The 19,621-nt window shown below is 40.0% G+C and overlaps 1 protein-coding gene across 2 annotated transcripts in view; it reads left to right on the top strand.

Moving 5' to 3' along the window:
* Positions 1-16,370, top strand: part of DSE (dermatan sulfate epimerase) — a 39,044-nt gene extending 22,674 nt beyond the window's left edge. For both annotated transcript variants that reach the window (XM_060753203.2, XM_060753204.2), the window contains 4 exons: positions 6,516-6,769; positions 7,984-8,223; positions 9,751-9,958; positions 12,229-16,370. In XM_060753203.2, the coding sequence (XP_060609186.2) occupies positions 6,516-6,769; positions 7,984-8,223; positions 9,751-9,958; positions 12,229-13,987 (2,461 nt within the window). In that variant the 3' untranslated portion in view covers positions 13,988-16,370. The remainder of the gene's footprint in view (positions 1-6,515; positions 6,770-7,983; positions 8,224-9,750; positions 9,959-12,228) is intronic.
* Positions 16,371-19,621: the final 3,251 nt, after the last annotated feature.

Raw genomic sequence — 19,621 nt, 5'->3', positions numbered from 1 at the left:
ATTGGAAAAACGTGGGCAGTCCAGCGGAGTTGATGATGGAGGAGCATCACTTCAATGCTGGTGGTCTTTGCTTCTTCCAGCATGCTGACATTTGTCTACCTGTCTTCCCATGAGATTTGCAGGATTTTTCGGAGGCAGCGCTGATGGAATCATTCCAGGAGTTGCCTATGACGTCTGTATACAATTCATGTTTCGCAGGCATATAACAGAGTTGGGAGAACAACGACATTGTCATCAGCATATTTCTCAATCACACACACATTTTCTATGAGCTGGTGGAGTTGTTGTGCCAGCTCAATCCCTCCTTAAAGATTTCAGCAAGGATCTCATCATCATTGTCACCATCATCATTGTAGCCATTGCCATCATTTCTGTGGGAAACACTATTTCTAAAAAGTATCAAACTGAGCCTTTCTGGTGTAATTAATTACATACTTTGCTATTCCAGATTTGTTCTATAGGCTGGAAATCAAAATAGACCTGGTTTCTGTGTAGATATGTGATACCCTAAAGCAGTGGTTTGCAGCCTGTGGGTCCCCAGATGTTTTGGTCTTCAACTCTCAGAAATCCTAACAGCTGGTAAACTGGCTGGGATTTTTGGGAGTTGTAGGCCAAAACACCTGGGGACCTACAGGCTGAGAACCACCGCATTAGAACAAGGGTGGGAATCACATGATCTTCCATGTGTTTTGGATTGTAGCTCCCAGCAGCCTTAGCCAGCATAGGCAGTTGTTAGGAATATTGGATATTGCAGTTAAACGATATCTGGAGAGCTGCTTGATTCCCTGCTTTTAAAAATAGTTGTGATTAAGATGCCTGACACCACTGCTCTAAAGGCACCAGATCCTGTTTGATCTTGGAAGTTAAATAAGATCAGCCCTGGCTAATACTTGGATGGGTAATGTTGTTGTTCATTCGTTCAGTCGTCTCCGACTCTTCGTGACCTCATGGACCAGCCCACGCCAGAGCTCCCTGTCGGCCGTCACTACCCCCAGCTCCTTCAAGGTCAGTCCAGTCACTTCAAAGATGCCATCCATCCATCTTGCCCTTGGTCAAGATGGATGGCTCCTCTTCCTTTTGCCTTCCACTTTCCCCAGCATAATAGTCTTCTCTAGGCTTTCCTGTCTCCTCATGATGTAGCCAAAGTACTTCAACTTTGTCTCTAGTATCCTTCCCTCCAGTGAGCAGCCGGGCTTTATTTCCTGGAGGATGGATGGACTGGTTGGATCTTCTCGCAGTCCAAGGCACTCTCAGAACTTTCCTCCAACACCACAGTTCAAAAGCATCTATCTTCCTTCGCTCAGCCTTCCCTAAGGTCCAGCTCTCACATCCGTAGGTGACTACAGGGAATACCATGGCTTTGACTGGGCGGATCTTTGTTGCCAGTCTGATGTCTCTACTCTTTACTATTTTATCGAGATTGGACATTGCTCTCCTCCCAAGAAGTAAGTGTCTTTTGATGGGTAATACTGCCAACAAAATACCAACTGCTGTGGCATTGTTTTAGATAAGAAAGCAACTAGCAAAATCATCTCTTAGTATTCCTTAACTCTTAAATTCATGAGGTTGCCATAAATCAATAGGTGTCTTGAAGGCACATTCACAAACACATGATTTGCTAGGACATCTTATGGTTTTATTCATATGCCGCCAAATGCAATGCTTCAGTGAACATGAATGCCAAGAAGGCAAAAACACTGAGCTCAATGGGGTCAGAGTGAAATTTGCCAGCATCTAATAGTTGATGTTTTGTGAGTTAAATGTGTGCAGACTTATTCACTGAAGCGAGTGTAGTACCTCGGTTAATTTGTTCAAAAAGCTAGATGATTTTGCAAGGAAATGACAGGTTTCAAGGGGAGATGTTTATAAATGTGGCTCTAGAACCAAATCTCTTGGAAACAAGCAGTAACAATTTTGATGGCTGCTTTTGGAAGCTTGGTACAGAAACAAATGATGGACAGTGCTTCAGAGCATGGGCTACAGGAAGAGTGGAGAAGGCAAACACAGACCATGCTGAAAAAAGCACTTGATATGTCTTGGTATAGTAACTGAGGCCTTGATGAAGAAGCACAGATATTGTTAGGAGGGCAAACAAGGATGGAAATGGTACTTTTAGTCCAGGTGCTAAAAGATGGCATCATAGGTCTGTTTAACCACATTATGGATTAAAAGTGGTCACATGCTGATCTGTAACACATACCAAGTTGTAATGGGTGATTTGTTACTTTTGCTTGCACCAGGACTGTGGCACAGCTGGCTGAGTGTCAGCTGCATTAAGATCACTTCTGACTGAAAAGTCATGAGTTCAAAGCCAGCCCGGGTCGGAGTGAGCTTCCGACTAATTGTGTAGCTTGCTGTTGTCCTTTGCAACCTGAAAGACAGTTGCATCTGTCAAGTAGGAAAATTAGATACCACCTATGTGTGGGGAGGCTAATTTAACCAATTTACGAGGCCACAAAAAAGACTCCAGCAAAAGCATGCAGGGAATGCGGAAGTACTTCATTAGTGTCGCAGATGAACGATGAGCGGCCACAAAAGTGGAATGTTAAATAGCCTCTGACTGTCTGTCTATATGAGTTGTGTGTCTTTAGCATTGAATGTTTGCCATATATGTGTACATTGTAATCTGCCCTGAGTCCCCTGTGGGGTGAGAAGAGCGGAATATAAATACTGTAAATAAATAAATAATAAATTGTTCTTATCTCTGCCTTAATTTTGCCTTTTCTGAACATCAGTGTGAAGATGTAGGATTGAAAAGGTTGCACTTGGTTTGTTAAACCATTAGCATACAAACATTTCATTTGAAGTACATTTATATTGAGAAATCTAAAGGTCACTGCTTCTACCATTCTGCTGTTTACCATTCCAACTCTACCAAGTTTTCTATTAGTGTCAGCACTGGAAAATAATTAAGCATGCTGTGTGTGTTATGGCACAAGATATTAGTGTTAATGATAATCATAAAAACTTTATATTCCACTCTATCTCCCAGAAGGGACTCAGATGAAATACTCAAATTAGAATTTTTCAACGATTTTGTTTTTCATTGAAAGCTGTCTGGTTTAATCATATTTTGTGTTTGGAGGAACCAGAGGTCTTTCCTACTTTATAAAGGGATGTCTTACAAAGTCAAGCTAAGACTCAAGCTATTTTGATCAAATTCCTTCCAGTAGCTTTCAATTCAGCAATTATTCATCTGTACTTTATACCTATGTGGGTTTGCAATTTTGGCAGAATGAAAGTACAAAAAATAAGCAATGGATATCTCATTAAATGTGGGGCTTATTGGGGATAACTTCTTGAGGTCCGTAATTTTTTGCTTTTTGGTAAATATGGAATGGCTCTGGTTAGTCATGAAAATGTGGAGCAGTTCCATATATCTCTGAAAATAATCAGAATGGAATGATTTTGTGATACTGACTTTTATAAAATAAAAAAGCTATGGAGGGAAATCAAGATGAGAATTAAAAATGAAATAGATGGGCAGGCAAACGGAGAGATGATGGGATAGATAGATAATTATTGTGCTCAGCTGAAAGAGCTGATCAAGTGACCATTCAGTTAGCTCTAAGTCTAATCCAAACATGAATGCATTACGTTCATAAAGTTTGTACATTTAGAGTGGAAAGGTTTGCCAAAAAGAGAAGTAAACAAAAACATCTTTCTCAGTTTATGTAATGTTTTGATATGGCTTTGCATAGAGCTTCACACCCATTGATTCTGTAGTACATTTTGAAGGCAAATAAATGACTCCACAGTCTTAATATATGAATGTGTTCATAGTTCCTTTCAATCATTGGTTTTCTAGGATCATTAGTGATTTACTCCAATATTTATGAAGAACTAGAGTCTTGTAAAGATTTATCAAGATATAATTCATCTCTATATTTTAAGTTGCCTGTCCAATTATGATGACCTTGAATTTTATAGCATCTGCTTAGGCAAGAAATGCTCAGAAGTGGTTTTGCTACTTCCTTCATCTGAAAAATAGCTTACAAGACCTAGGATTTCTTGGCTGTCTCTCATCCAAACACTAACTAAGGCTGAGCCTATTTAGCTTGTTAAGATCTGGTGCCTATGAGTATTTATAGCCCACGCAGTGGATACAAGACCTTATATTGAAATAGCCTAAGGTAAAAAAGGCAACTAGGTGTTCATTTCTTTACAGAGTTTTTGCTTTGTAATTCTGCCTTTTCCATTCCGGAATACACATTTATTTCAGTAAGATATACCCCAGTTTAACAAAATTAACATCCACTTTTCTTTATCAGAAATTGGTATCAGAGGTAGAAATAACATAGAAAGATTCGAGGTAGTTTTTTACACCACAAAAAAGAGTCATTCAGCATATTTCAGCTTTTTGTTCAAAACTAATATTATACATATGTGGAATGAAACTGACAGGTTAAGCTTGCTTTTTCAAACATAAAACATTTCGTATGCCTATTAATTAAAATATGTCAGTGTACATAATCTTAGCTTTTATATGCTCACAACTTGTAAAATAGTTCCTTTCTTTGACAGAATGCATTGAAAACTTGGAAATGTATATATTTCTGAATTGCATGTCAGCCTGTAGTCAGTTTCAGAAGATGCTTTTTTTTTGTCGTTTCAGGAGTGACTTGAGAAACTGCAAGTCACTTCTGGTGTGAGAGAATTGGCCGTCTGCAAGGACGTTGCCCAGGGGACGCCTGGATGTGTGTGTGTGTTTTGATGTTTTAGCATCCTTGTGGGAGGCTTCTCTCAGGTCCCCGCATGAGGAGCTAGAGCTGATAGAGGGAGCTCATCTGCGCTCTCCCTGGATTTGAACCTGTGACCTGTCAGTCTTCAGTCCTGCCGGCACAGGGGTTTAACCCACTGCACCACCTGGGGCTCTTCAGAAGATGCTGAATTAAAGGGAAAAGGTCTAAGCCTGAAGAAAAAAAGCACCCTGCCACAGACTATATTTCTAATCCATCTCTAATTTATAACCTATTTGTAATCATTACTTGACTAGATTTCTTAACCATGTTGGCAACTTGGCAACATATTTATATTGACATACATCTATTGGCAGTGAATAGTGTGAGTGCTTATTAGAGATGTACAGGTGTATGTGGTGTGTGTGTTTTCATGGGCACCAAAGTACAATCCAGCCCAAACTGATTGCTTTTAAGACACTATTTTTCACTGCTTGGAGGAGTATTTTAATGCTAGGTGATTAAAGAGGATGTGCTGAACTTTCCAGTTGAAATCAGTAAATCTCAAAAGTGCTTTGGCTTGATTATACATTAATAACGCAGGCAGCTTACATCTCTAGATCCTAGTACTAAGCTCTTAATCAGTTTGGAACACACAGTAATCAAATCCATTATGATTTTTAAAAAAAACATAAACAGTGTTGCTACAACTATAGCCACTTCATTCTCATTTGCAATCTTAGTAGTTAATACATTCAACAAAATGTAACATCCTTGATACTATAAACAGGCACACTCAAGTTGTGCTTGTGAAAAGCTACTGAATACAGAGGAAAATCTGATCAATAAGATCCCACATCGATAGTAGACTTCTGCTTAGCAGGTTTGATGGATTTAGCTTCTTTAAACAGAGTCATGTAGTTCAACCTACTGTTGAATGGAGAAAGATTTCAGAGAGGATAGGTCAAAATCACAATTTTATGGGAGAGTTCTCCTTACCCCAACCCTATGGTCAGATGCATGGTTTTTCTTTAGCTTGTTTATATATAATGTTTTCCACTATGCATAATAGTCACTCCTGGCTAGGCAAATCTGCCATGTCACTTGTAAAGCTGATAATCCAGAAGGCTTGCCTGTATCCACAATTTTTCAAATTCCTGGGAGATGATGTATGTAGGAGGATTCAATTGTACTTAGAAATTAGGTAAGAGGGGACAGGGACTCAGCTGATTTCTGAACCAGTCCAACATGGACTGCCTGTGACTTTTTGTATGCTTTCAAATCATTTTAGACCTGTGCTGATCATGTCTCATAGTTCTCTTGACAAAATTTGTTCAGAACAGATTTGCAGTTGTCTTCCTCTAAGGAAAAGAGAGATTATGTGTCTAGGGTCATGCAGCAGATTTCCATGGCCAAACAGAAGTTTGAACCAAATTGCAGGGAATTTTAGTCCAACACTCAAACCACTCTTCCATATGGGTGCTCTTTCTGGTAACATAATCATATCTACTTTTATATTGTTTCCTTGGTGTGGTGATTTTTATTTCCTGGAAATGGAAGCACAGATAAATCAGGTGAATTTCTCTTTCCAAAAAGATCAGCACATTAGTTTCAAAGATGGCAGAAAGGGTTGACATAGCTATGAGTGTTGATTTTTTTCTCATTGTGGTCACTTGTGATATTCTTCTGAGCTTCAGAGCCATTTTACTAGTCAGCTTGAGTAAATGGGAGACTGTGTTAACAAAGTGTGACATATTAATATATTCCAAGTTATTTTTCTAGACTATTTCTACAGCTAAAATGTGAGAGTATTGATGTTTCCCCTCTCTTTGACAGGTTAGTAAAAGATGCACCCTGGGATGAGGTTCCTCTTGCTCATTCTTTGGTTGGATTTGCCACTGCTTATGACTTCTTGTACAACTATTTGAGCAAGTCTCAGCAGGAAAGATTTCTTGAGGTAATTGCCAATGCCTCGGGATATATGTACGAAGCATCATATAGACGAGGATGGGGTTTCCAGTACCTACACAATCATCAGCCTACCAACTGTGTAGCCTTATTGGCAGGAAGTCTCATTTTAATGAATCAAGGTACGTGGGGGGGAAAATGGGAAAGTGCTCTTTAAAGTGTATTTGAAACATTTGTGTTTGCCAGTTATGAATAACGTTTAGGAAATGCTTGATACATGTTAGTACACAACATCTATTCTTATGCAACCAAGCTGGAGGGTATATTGGGCCCAGCACCAGCTAGATCACTGTTGTCTTCCATTGCGTCTTTATTTAGTTTGTCAAGTACTTTCAACTGAAAAACGTTGTTTAAATAAGTTAGCAGTCAGATTAATGTTTGTTATTAAATTCTCAAAATGCATTTGCAAAGATTAAAAGCTTGAGAAAATTCCTTTGTATTGTTGCAAGTCTCAGAATTGGCCCCAGCCTGCGATCATTCCAGCTGGTGAGTTCTGGAAGCTGTAGTTCAAAAAATAACATTCCCAAGATCCCATTCCAGATACTTGTATAATGCTATGGATAGGTGTTGTTGTATGCCTTCAAGTCATTTCTGAATTAAGGCAACACTAAGGCAACCATGAGAGTGCCTTGGACCGCCAGAAGATCCAACCAGTCCATACTTCAGGAAATAAAGCCCAACTACTCATTGAGGGAAGGATAGAAGAGACAAAGATGAAGTACTTTGGCCACATCATGAGAAGAAAGGAAAGCTTAGAGAAGACAATTATGCTGGGGGAAACAGAAGGAAAAAGGAAGAGGGGCTGACCAAGAGCAAGATGGATGGGTGGCATCCTTGAAGTGACTGGCTTGACCTTGAAGGAGCTGGAGGTGGTGACGGCCGACAGGGAGTTCTGGCGTAGGCTGGTCCAGGAGGTCACAAAGAGTCGGAAATGACTGAATGAATGAACAACAACAACAAACAATAAGGCAACCCTATAAAGGGATTTTCTGGGGTTGAGCAAGTGTGTTAATGATCCAAGTTCACCCAGTGGATTTCCATGGCCAAGCAGGAGTTGTAACATGTTCCCCAGGGTCATAGTCCAACACTCAAACCACTACATCATGTTGGCTCTCTGAAGAAACATAGCTATTGAGTTTGTTTTCGTGTTTCAGAATTCCTTTTTTAAAAACAAAACTGAGATTTAGGGAATGATTGATTATTTCTCGATTCTTAGTTAGGATTTGTGTGTATTTAGATTCTCCATATAATGCTACAACTATTTACATTCATGTCAATACAATGACTTAGTCATATATGGATGATATTGACATTACACCTGTATTTCATCTTCCAGGTTATCTCCAGGAAGCATACCTGTGGACTAAGCAAGTCCTAGCAATCATGGAGAAGTCTATAGTTCTGCTGCAAGAAGTGACAGATGGATCTCTGTATGAAGGAGTAGCTTATGGCAGTTACACCACCAGATCGCTTTTCCAGTATATCTTCCTTGTCCAAAGGCACTTTGACATTAACCACTTTAACCATCCCTGGCTAAAACAACATTTTGCTTTTATGTATAGGACAGTTCTGCCAGGCAAGTAGCTCAATCCATTTACTTCAAAATCTATTACTATTAGATCCTTAGATGTGGGTTGTGGTTGTGAAATACAGTGGCAAGCTGTGTGCTAATATAAATTCTGCTCTCAAAATATCCTGGCCAGCATGGTTTCCAGTCATTAGCAATACTCAAAAAGTAACTTTTCCATCCTCTGAAGTGTATACAGGTTGTATCATCTGGATCAACATGATCCAGACTTGGGTGTCTTCTCATCTTCTGTTTTATAACTTGTTTGTGTCCTGTACAAGCGTAAATCTAATACATGAGCTTTGGCAGAACATCCCAGGTGGGAAGGGATAGGGGGAGATTTATGTATCATTTCCAAAGCTATGCTGGTTTACACAGATCAAGGCAGAAGGTGGAAAGGATGGAGCAGGTGTTTACACAAACAAGCCCAGCAGATCTTTGTTGCTTTGATTCCTGCCCCCCTCATTTGAAATTAGTAGGGCTCAGGTTAATTTAGTTGATGATCTTAATCCCTCAGACCCTGGCTTGGGATGTGCAGCTGACAATACACAACCTCCTTTTTTGTAGATGTACATATAGTCTTCTCTTGACAACAGAAGAGCACTTCCATGCCCTCCTGTGCCAGAAGAACTGTATGTTAGGATTTCAATCGAGATTGCCAGGGCCCTTCCTTATTTATACAGAAGAGAAAGTAGAGCCAGAGGCATTTGAAATGTAAACAAGCAATCTAATATATGCAGGTTTAAACTTGCATGGTAATGCGTACCAATGAGACAGTAAATCTTTTCCAGGTGTTAGGTTGAAAGAGTTTTGCAGGGTGCCAGACCTTATCCCCCCAAAAAGATTAATTTCACTGACTCATTTTAAGTTCTGAGTTAAACCCAGAGTTTTATGCATTGCCCCATTGATATAAAAACCACCAACTGCCACAAGTAAGAAGCCATGGTTTAAAATATAACTTAAGTGGACTGTTAGGGCTTCCTGATGGTGCAGCAAGTTAATCCACTGAGCTGCTGAATTTGTTGACTGAAGGGTTGGCAGTTCGAATCTGGGGAGCGAGGTGAGCTCATGCTGCCAGGCCCAGCTTCTGCCAACCTCGCAGTTCTAAAACATGCAAATGTGAGTTGATCAATAGGTACCATTTTTGCGGGAAGGTACCAGCACTCCATGTAGTCATGCTGGCCACATGACCTTTGAGGCATCTATGGAAAACGCCTGCTATTAGGCTTAGACATGGAGATGAGCACCACCCCCCAGAGTCAGACACAACTAGACTTAATATCAGGGGAAACCTTTACCTTTTTACTAAGTGGACTATTGCATGAAAAAAGCCATGAATTTTATAAAAAAAACATAATCATTATGCTGGCAATAAATTTATTGGTTGTCTAGCACATAGCTAACGATACTGTAATATAGTTCCCTAGGAGTCCTGATATTAGTGTGATGGTTCCCTCACTGTGCTTAGATACACAATATTAGGTAATTTGCTTACTTGTGTATATGTTTGTTTGTTTTTTTTACTTTCCCTACTAGGATTCCAAAGAACAGTTGCTATTGCAGATTCCAACTACAACTGGTTTTATGGACCAGAGAGCCAGCTGGTATTTCTAGACAAGTTTATTATGCGCAATGGTAGTGGAAATTGGTTGGCTGATCAGATCAGAAGGAACAGAGTCCTTGAAGGCCCAGGAACCCCATCCAAAGGGCAGCGATGGTGCACCCTTCATACTGAATTTATCTGGTATGAGACAAGTAAATCTTTACAATGTGTGTTATATGGAGAGCTTTTGGAGGGTTCTTTCCTTGTTAGTACTAGAAGTTGCACTCTTTTTACATTGAATCTGATATATCCAGGACCAATCATATCCTGCAGTATTGCTGCTTCAGGTCTTTGAATTGTGCAATCTGATGCAGAAGTTCTTTTGTGTCCAGTCAAGCTTATACCAAGGAAAGTATACACAGGATTAAAGTTGCACGTAATAATTAACAAATAATAGTAATTCATGGTAAAGACCAGATAGTTTATCTTCAAAAAGCTATCATTGTTTAAAATGAAGTGATATTGGGAAGTTAGCACTGCACAGCTTTATTAGGTATTAGTAACAAAAGATTGTGGGGATTTGGGGAAAGCAGACTATTTTAAACAGACTGGATGGCCATCTGTTGAGGGTGCTTTGAATGTGATTTTCCTGCTTCTTGGCAGGGGATTGGACTGGATGGCCCAGGAGGTCTCTTCCACCTATGATTCTATGATCCTATCCTCAAAGCCAGGTGTAAACAGGAATAAGGCTCTCACTTTTATTAGGTGTATATTATAGGGTGTGGCCACTGAAATTCCCTCTTCTACACAAATATTAAAGTTAGATAACCATGACCATTTTTTCACCTGGCAATTTGTGTGCGTGTGTGTCAGGAGCGACTTGAGAAACTGCAAGTTGATTTGGGTGTGAGAGAATTGGCCATCTGCAAGTACGTTACCCAGGGAACGCCATGATGTTTTTGATGTTTTACCAGAACTGACGGAGAAAGCTCATCCACACTCTCCCCAGATTCAAACATGTGACCTGTCGGTCTTCAGTTCTGCCAACACAAGTGTTTAACCCACTAAAAATCCAATATCCCCATCCTGCCCAAAAAACCATCTCTCTCTGTTTTTACAAATGTAGTGTACTATGCAGAAGGAAATACTTGATTCCTTTCTCTAAGGTCCCTTCTACACTGCCATATAATCCAGATTATCAAATCAGATGATCCACATTATTTGCTTTGAACTGGATTATATGAGTCCACACTGCCATATAATCCAGTTCAATCAGATAATCTGGATTTTATATGGCAGTGTAGAGGGAGCCTAATTTACACTAGCAAGCTACTTTTCTATATACAGTGATACTTTAGATGGGATCAGATCTAATTTGTTTATGCAGGAAAATATTTTCTGTTTCACTGTGCATTATGAACTAGCCCTGGCAGTGCAATCCTTTGCTTCTCTATTCCATAGTCAGTCCCAGTGCCTCTCACTCTTAGGAAGGTATGCATTGGATTTCAGCCTTACAGTGTAATCATATGCTTATCAAATCAGAAGTAGTTATCACTGAGTTCACTGAAGCTTGCTCCCAGGTATGTGGCAATCATATCAGTTGCTTTTGCACAGAAATTTGTAATCTGGTCATGTGTCTTATGAAATTTGTGAACATTGGAATGGAGAATTATTAGACTCACTGGCTTGGCAGTTGTTTCAGCCCAAATCTATGCGTGCTCGATCAGCTGATGTACTCATTCTGTTTTTACTTTAATTCAAATTGGTTACAGAGAAACATTATTCATGGTTATTCACCTTTTGGATTTTTGTATGAAAAAAATTGTTTACACAAAGATGTTGACTGTGTTGCACAGAAGATAAAATGTTTGCATCAGGTAGGCTGATACTCTGTCCACAAGGGCCCTCAACTCAGCCTAGGAAAAAGTTGTATAGCTGTGCACTTTTCTACCTCACTTCTACCTCACACAAAAATTTAAGGTGCTGTTGAACACACAGCAATACTAAAAAGTTTTTTTTCAAAGAAACTAAAGGATACATTCATATAGATGAAGCATATCCTTCTTTTTTTTCTTTGCTATCTAAGAGGCTAGTATAATTTCCCTTCACACTGCGATAATAGTCTCAGGGGGAGAAAATCAATACAGAAGAAAGCACTTGCAAATTAGAAACAACACTCCTAAGTTTATATGGACCAATTTTCCAGGATCTTAGGATTATCTTTTTGTTCCTCTCACTTTCAAATGCAGTTCCTCTCTCAAGTTGCCATTCCTCTTTTTTGAGTCTCTTCATCTAAAAGATTTTCTGACCTACTTTTTATCCTTTATCCAAAAAAAAAAGTCTTTATAGTGCTAAATGCTGCAGGAGGGAGGGCATAATGTAGTTTACTACAGTCCCCACCGATTGGTGAGCAAGATTGGTTAGTGCCAAGCATTGTCATAACATTATATTGTTTTCTCTTTTCTCTTAAGGTATGATGCCAGCCTGGGTTTTGTACCTCCACCAGACTACGGTATTCCAAAACTGCATTATTTTGAGGATTGGGGAGTTGTAACATATGGAAGTGCACTGCCAGCTGAAATCAACAGACCCTTCCTCTCCTTCAAATCAGGAAAGCTTGGAGGCCGTGCAATATATGATATTGTTCACAGGAACAAATACAAAGACTGGATCAAAGGCTGGCGGAACTTCAATGCTGGCCATGAACACCCAGATCAGAACTCCTTTACTTTTGCACCTAATGGTGTACCTTTCATAACAGAAGCTCTGTATGGCCCAAAGTACACATTTTTAAACAATGTGCTGATGTTTTCTCCAGCTATGTCAAAGAGCTGCTTCTACCCATGGGAAGGACAAGTTACAGAAGACTGCTCATCAAAGTGGTTGAAGTACAAACACGACTTGGCTGCAGACTGTCAGGGGAGAGTGGTTGCTGCTATGGAAAGAAGTGGGATCATCTTTATCAGGGGTGAAGGGGTGGGTGCCTACAACCCCAAACTAAAATTGAAAAGCCTCCAAAGAAACCTTTTCCTAATACACCCTCAGCTGCTCTTGTTAGTAGATCAAATACATCTCGCTGATGATAGCCCTTTAGAAATGGCAACCAGCTTTTTCCACAATGTGGATGTGCCTTTTGAAGAAACTGTGATTGATGATGTCCACGGGGCCTTTATTAGGCAACGAGATGGGCTATACAAGATGTATTGGATGGATGACACGGGCTATAGTGAAAAAGCTGTTGTCACCTCAAGAATGTATCCGAGAGGGTATCCTTACAATGGAACTAATTACGTGAATGTTACAACTCGCCTACGTAAACCTGTCACTAGCGCTGTGTACCTCTTCATTGGACCTTCCGTTGATGTCCAAAGCTTCAGTGTCCATGGGGATGCTCAGCAGTTGAATGTTTTCATTACCACTGGTGAGCATGCCTACGCCATCTATTTGTGGACTGGAGAGGATAGAAGCCACTCTGTCTTTGCACAAGTTATTGCAGATCGCCAGAAGGTTCTGTTTGACCGAGCTGCTTCCATTAGAAGTTCCCCGGTATCAGAAGTAAGAGACTATGCTGCGGTTGTTGAGCAGAACCTTCAGCATTTCAAGCCAGTCTTCCAGCAGCTGGAGAAACAGATTTTGTCCCGCGTGCGGAATACAGACAGTTTCAGAAAGACCGCTGAGCGTCTGCTGAGGTTTTCAGATAAGAGACAAACAGAGGAGGCCATTGACAGGATATTTGCAATTTCTCAACAACAGCAACAGCAAGGCAGAGCCAAGAGGAACAAAAAAGTGGCCAAAGGCTATAAGTTCGTCGATACTGGCCCTGACATTTTTGCACAGATTGAAGTCAATGAAAGAAAAGTTCGGCAGAAGGCACAGACTTTGGCTCAGAAAGAACTGCATGTAGATGAAGATGAGGAAATGAAAGATCTTCTGGATTTTGAAGATGATATATATGGGAAACACAAAAACAGTGTGTCCATCAAAGGCCGTTTGGGTCTTTCACACATGTTGGCAACTGCTCGAAGTAGTGCTCCTTCAGTGTCAGCATCTTACACCCGCCTTTTTCTCATTCTGAACATTGTGATTTTTTTTATCATGCTAGCAATGCAAGTCACTTGGTTCCACAGAGCCAAGAGCCTCCATGGCCAAAGATGTCTTTATGCAATCTTGCTAGTTGACAGCTGCATATTACTGTGGTTGTATTCCTCTTGTTCCCAGTCACAGTGCTAGCAAAAGAAAAAAATAGGCCATAGCTGTTAACTTGACCATTCTGTGGTTAGATATATATAGTAAAGGATTAGCCCTAATAGGGCTAGGGAACGTTTTGTTTCTCTTCTGACACATTCCAGGAAACAGATTAACTTTTTGCAGTCAGAAGACATAAGATTTAATGGGCATTGAAGCATTGGGCACATTTCTCAGAGTACCACCTTGGTACGGGTCAAGTGGATTTGTCTTATCAATGAATGTAATGTGTCCTTGTTCTAAAGTCCCACTTGTGGCATTGCATTTTCTTCCTCAGAAGCAAAATCCTGTTCTGCTGAGTTGTTTCATGAAGAGTGTGTGTGTGTGTGTGTGTTTCAAATTCAACTGGGATGAATTTAAGAGGATCCTAACTGGCTATTGCCCTGCGCTACAGAGATTAGAATGGATGCTTATATTGAGAGCAGTGTGCCATTGTCCTCCAGATTCCTTTTGTATGCCACTGATTGTCTGTCTTAAAACATTGTCAGACAGGAAGTGGTGCTTCCTTCTCCTCTTAGTCAGACTCCAAAAGAAAGTACCCCCTGCCTTGCTACCATCCTACCACTCCATCCGATGTGATGTGAAACCTTTTCCCTTCCAATGTGACTTCGATTGAGATAGTAAGTGTAACTTTAATAGAGGTGGTGAGCTGACTTATGGCTCTTTGGCAATTAAAAGCCTGGGTGTGCATATCTTCCAGCAGCCTCAGCTATCATCAGAACTGCTGATAGTTGCATTCCAAAACCAGTTGGAGGGCTGCCTGCTTTCCATTTGTTTTTAAAATCGTAGACTACAATGCCAGGAGATGCCTTACCTAGAGTCTCTTTCCACTGTTATGTTGTGGGGAGGAGGAAGATGAATAAAGTTTAATGTATGTTGGCTGATGCCACACAGAAATAAAAATTATTCAATGTGATTATTAAGAATTTATCATAGTGCATTCCACATTGCAGGTTAAAAGAATTAGCCACCACCAGTCTTAATAGCATAAAGAAAACCTTTTTAGACCCTCAGGTGCTTTTCAATACAGTCTGTTTTAATAGGTCTGCTGCAGTTAATGTAGAAATGCTGAGTAGCAAATCGACTCTTAAATTCTGAGAATGCCATCTTAGCAATGGAAGAAGAGAAAACAGCTGATAGCTCCATCCTGAAAGATGGGAAGTGGTCAAGACTGGAGGAATGGTGTATGGCTGTATCAGTGGATGGGTATTGGTTCTGGGAGTGTGGGTGAAACTGGGAATGGATGGGGAAGAACATATTGGTGAAATGGGTGATGCTCAACAACAATCCCTGTGAAAAACTTCTTGGATTCTTTGAGGACATTCAAGTTGAACATGAGCCAACAGTGTAATGCAGCAGCCAAAAACACAATTGGGATTTGGGGTTGCATCAAAAGGAGTATAGTGTCTAGATGAAGGAGGTCACAGTTCCTTTGTATTCTGCTTTGGTTAAACCTCACCTGGACTACTGTGTCCAGTTCTGGGCACCACGGTGTAAAAGAGAGATTGATAAGCTGGAGGGTGTCCAGAGGAGGGCAACAAAAATATCAAAGGTCTGGAAACCATGCCCCATGAACTGGGTATGTTTAGCCTGCAGAAGAAAAGGTTGAGAGAAGACATGAGAGCCATGTATAAATATGTGAAAGGGTGTCGCAAGGAAGAGGAAGCAGACTTGTTTTCTGCTGATCTTGAAACTAGGGGACCATCCACACAGCCATATAACCCAGACTATTAAGGCTGTTAATTCACAATATCTGCTTTGAACTGTCCACACTGCCAATTAATCCAGTTCAATGTGGATTTTATACAGCTGTATGGAAGGGCCCTAGGACTCGGAGCAATGAGTTCAAAATACAGGAAAGGAGATTCCACGTGAACATTAGGAAGAACTTCCTGGCCGTACGAGCTGTCCAACGGTGGAGCTCTCTGCCTCTGAGTGGGGTGGAAGCTCCTTCATTGGAAGCTTTTAAACAAGCTGGATGACCACCTGTCAGAGATATTTTGATTGAGCTTTTCCTGCATGGCAGAGGGTTGGCCCATGTGGTCTCTTCCAACTCTATGATTCAGTGAATGTGTTCTGCCTTTTCCATAGGAGACCAATTGGCAATAGCTGGAAGGTGAGGTCTTTGGCCCTGCCATTTAAAAATCACCAACCCCAGATACCTAGAGTTGTTTGAAACAAGAACAGCATTGCTTCTACAATAAACATATGTGGCATTCCTGTATGCAACAATCACGGGGCTAATTTTTAAATCCTATGCATTTGAAAATGAGGATAAGCTGAAGAACTGCTTTATTATTGTATGGCTTGCAGGAGATAAATCTTTTTTCCAAATAGACTTTTGCTAAATAAACAGATTACAAATGTCTCAGTTATGTGAACCATTCACTTGATTATTTTTCTTCTTCAGATTTGCATCTCTATAATAAGGAATGTGTGTTTTCTGGTCTTTTACATATGGCTGTCACAGGATATGTTATTCAAGTTTTTTTATTGTATGACATTACTTCCTAAAATCCCGTATGGCTATAACATCATCTGTCCTTAAATGTGGTACATTTCCCAAGAGATCGTGCAGATTGCGATGAAGGTTGACATTTTTCCTCATCAAAGTTTCCATGCTTTCTGCTCTTTACTTCTTTCTTGCAGATCCTTCTCTTCTTTCTTTTGTAACTTTTATCTTTGCTACCCGAGGCTGTAGGTGCAGTTACGTGTAATCCTTAGGCCTCATCTACACTACCATATGATCCAGTTTCTGAATTCATATTTTCTGCTTTGAATTGGATTATATGACAGTGTAGACTCAAGCAGATAATCTGGATTCAGAGATTATATGTTAATATTGTTTGTTTTGAAGAAAAAGTTTATAGAAGTTTTACAACATGGGAAAATGTGATACTGAATATGGTTCCCCTACTAGTCCAGCAAAGAGGTAATTTTATAATTCTCGGACTAGATGCTAGACTAAAGCAGAGTTACAAGCTGTGTGAAACCTTTCTTCTTCCATGGTTGTAATGAAGGCTGGATGAGTCATTGGGTCATTTGGAGCCACCCTGTGGTGTAATGTGTTAAACCCTTGTGCTGGCAGGACTGGTGACTGACAGGTCGGAGGTTCAAATCTGGGGAGAGAGTGGATGAGCTTCTTCTGTCAGCTCCAGTTCCCCATGCAGGGACATGAGAGAAGCCTCCCAAAAGGATGGCAAAACATCTGGGCTTCCCCAGGCAATGTCCTTGCAGATGGCCAATTCTCTCCTACCAGAAGCAACTTGCAGTTTCCCAAGTCGCTTCTGACACACACAAAAAAGTCATTAGGTCATGAAGAATCTTAATTTTCCTTAGTCTATTTTTTAAAAAAAAATATTACATTAAAGAGGCTTTTGTTCTAGGCACAGAAGAAATGTGTATTAATATGTCTGTTTAAGTATTATGCTGAGCCTATACTAGATGGCATGAAAAGTCTGTGGTAACGTCTAGTCACTCATCAGTTCCTTTGACAAACTGGAACTTCCTGATTACATTGCCGCATCCCAAACAAGTTTACTTTGGAGGATAACAGATACCTCTGGAACATGATCATCAAACGACTGTTAATTTCCTTCTGCATAGTAAAAGAGTTATACTGTATTTTTCCACATGGAAAGTCTCAGTTGGCAATGTATGTAGATAAACATTACAATATACAAGGTCCTCGAAACTTCTAAGGAAAGAGTGACTAACAAAATAGCAATTCTGAATGCTTCATTTGTGATGATTAATTGAATCATCCAAATGTAGGATAGAGACACTGGCATTCCTATTACAAGTAGTCCAGATGTACTCCTTGCAGCCTTAACACAGAACAAAATGGCTTTATTCAGCATGTCCATCAGAACCCTACTCTTCAACCAGCCTGGGATAAAGAACTTGTTCAAAATCTGCAGCCTAATGGTAAATTTTCAGTTCCAGATTATGACTCATTTAGGCCCCTTACACACAGCTGTATAAAGTCCACATTGAACTGGATTATAAAGCAATGTGGACTCAATTCAGTTCAAAGCAGATATTGTGGATTATCTATCTTAATATTCTGGGTTATACGGCTGTGTGCAAGTGCCCTTAATTGGCTGTTATTGATGTTGCATTTCTGCATTCCCTTCTCTCCTACTAAGGTCTGTAATACTTTCAGAAACTTTACTATCATGCTAAAAGCTTCATAGGAATGAAGCCATGGCATTATAATGAAGACGTTTGAGCTGGCAAAATCATCCAAGATCAAGGCCAGAATTTTGGATTGAAATTGTCCGTGGCATCACTGTCAATCAGGCTAGGATTATACAGTTCTCCAGATGCTGAACTTCCACTCCCACCATCTTTCCCCACTGGCACTGTTGTAGCTTGATTGATTCTTTAAAAAAATGCCTTTGTTCATTTTTCCTTTCTGCTTGTATAGGGCCTAAGAGTGCTTACCTCTGTTAAAAACACAAGTTAAAACTATTCTGTTAAAAACAGAAGTTAACAATATAAAACATAGTAAAAAAGATAGAAGTTCAACCCCATTAAAAGCTTTCTCTGGCACATACTACTACTACTACTACTAATAATAATAATAATATTTATATTCTGCTCTATCTTTCCGAGGGGACTCAGGGCAGATTACAGAATACATATATGGCAAACATTCAGTGCCGATTATTCAGTTAACAAGGACAGATGATAAATAAACAGAAATAATAGGTTTTTCCCATATTTTCCGGCATCTGGAGTCTGTGCTCGACTCCAGTCACAGGGAGTGCTGTCGCTCTATCTTCCATGCTGAGGAGCTTTTGTCGTTCTTAGACATCCTCCTAATTGAAATCACTGGAATGTCTTTATGTGCGCCTTTCATTACCTCCCCATTTTAAAGCGGTACCTATTTATCTACTCACATTTCTGTTTTCAATCTACTAGGTGGGCAGGGCGCTGGGGCTGATGGTGTGTGCTCACTCCGGCCCTGGCTTGAGCTGCCAAAACTAAAGACCTATCTGAATAAGAAGATCTTTGCTTGCTAGTGCAAGGAGGGGAGAGTTGGGGTCAATCAGTTCACCTATGGGAGAGAAATCCATAACTTGAAAGTAATATCTGAGAAAGCTGTCTCCTTTATCCTCACCAAACATGCCTTTAATGGGGATGGGACTGAGAAAGTACTCTACTGAAAAGTTTGCAACCCAGACAGGGAGATACAGTTTTTCATACCATCTGAACTCAAACTATACAGTTAACATAGATCTTACATTAAGTTTACAAACGTGAAAAGGAATGCAGCAACCTTTTAGCCAGTCACTCCTATGAAAAACAAAAGCACTCCACCATAGAACCCTTCTGCAGATTCCATAGTGTGCTTGCAAGCTAATATTACATTCAAATTTGGGATTAAATGCCCTAAACCTTCATAGAAAACCAAAGCTATTTCTGGAGTCATTTTTCTAAAATGAGATTTTTGTTTAAACCAATGATGGGTCAGCAAGAGTTTAAATATTTGGGCTTTATAAACTTCCTCAATTTTAGATTTTCTACTACTGAGAACAAATTAATTTGCGTGATCATACTTTTCTCTACAAATCAAAACAGCAGCTGCATTTGCGTAACATTTCTTGATGTTTT

Source organism: Anolis sagrei, chromosome 1, assembly GCF_037176765.1.
Source record: "Anolis sagrei isolate rAnoSag1 chromosome 1, rAnoSag1.mat, whole genome shotgun sequence".
NCBI lineage: Eukaryota > Metazoa > Chordata > Lepidosauria > Squamata > Dactyloidae > Anolis > Anolis sagrei.
This window is presented reverse-complemented; position numbering and strand designations above follow the sequence as displayed.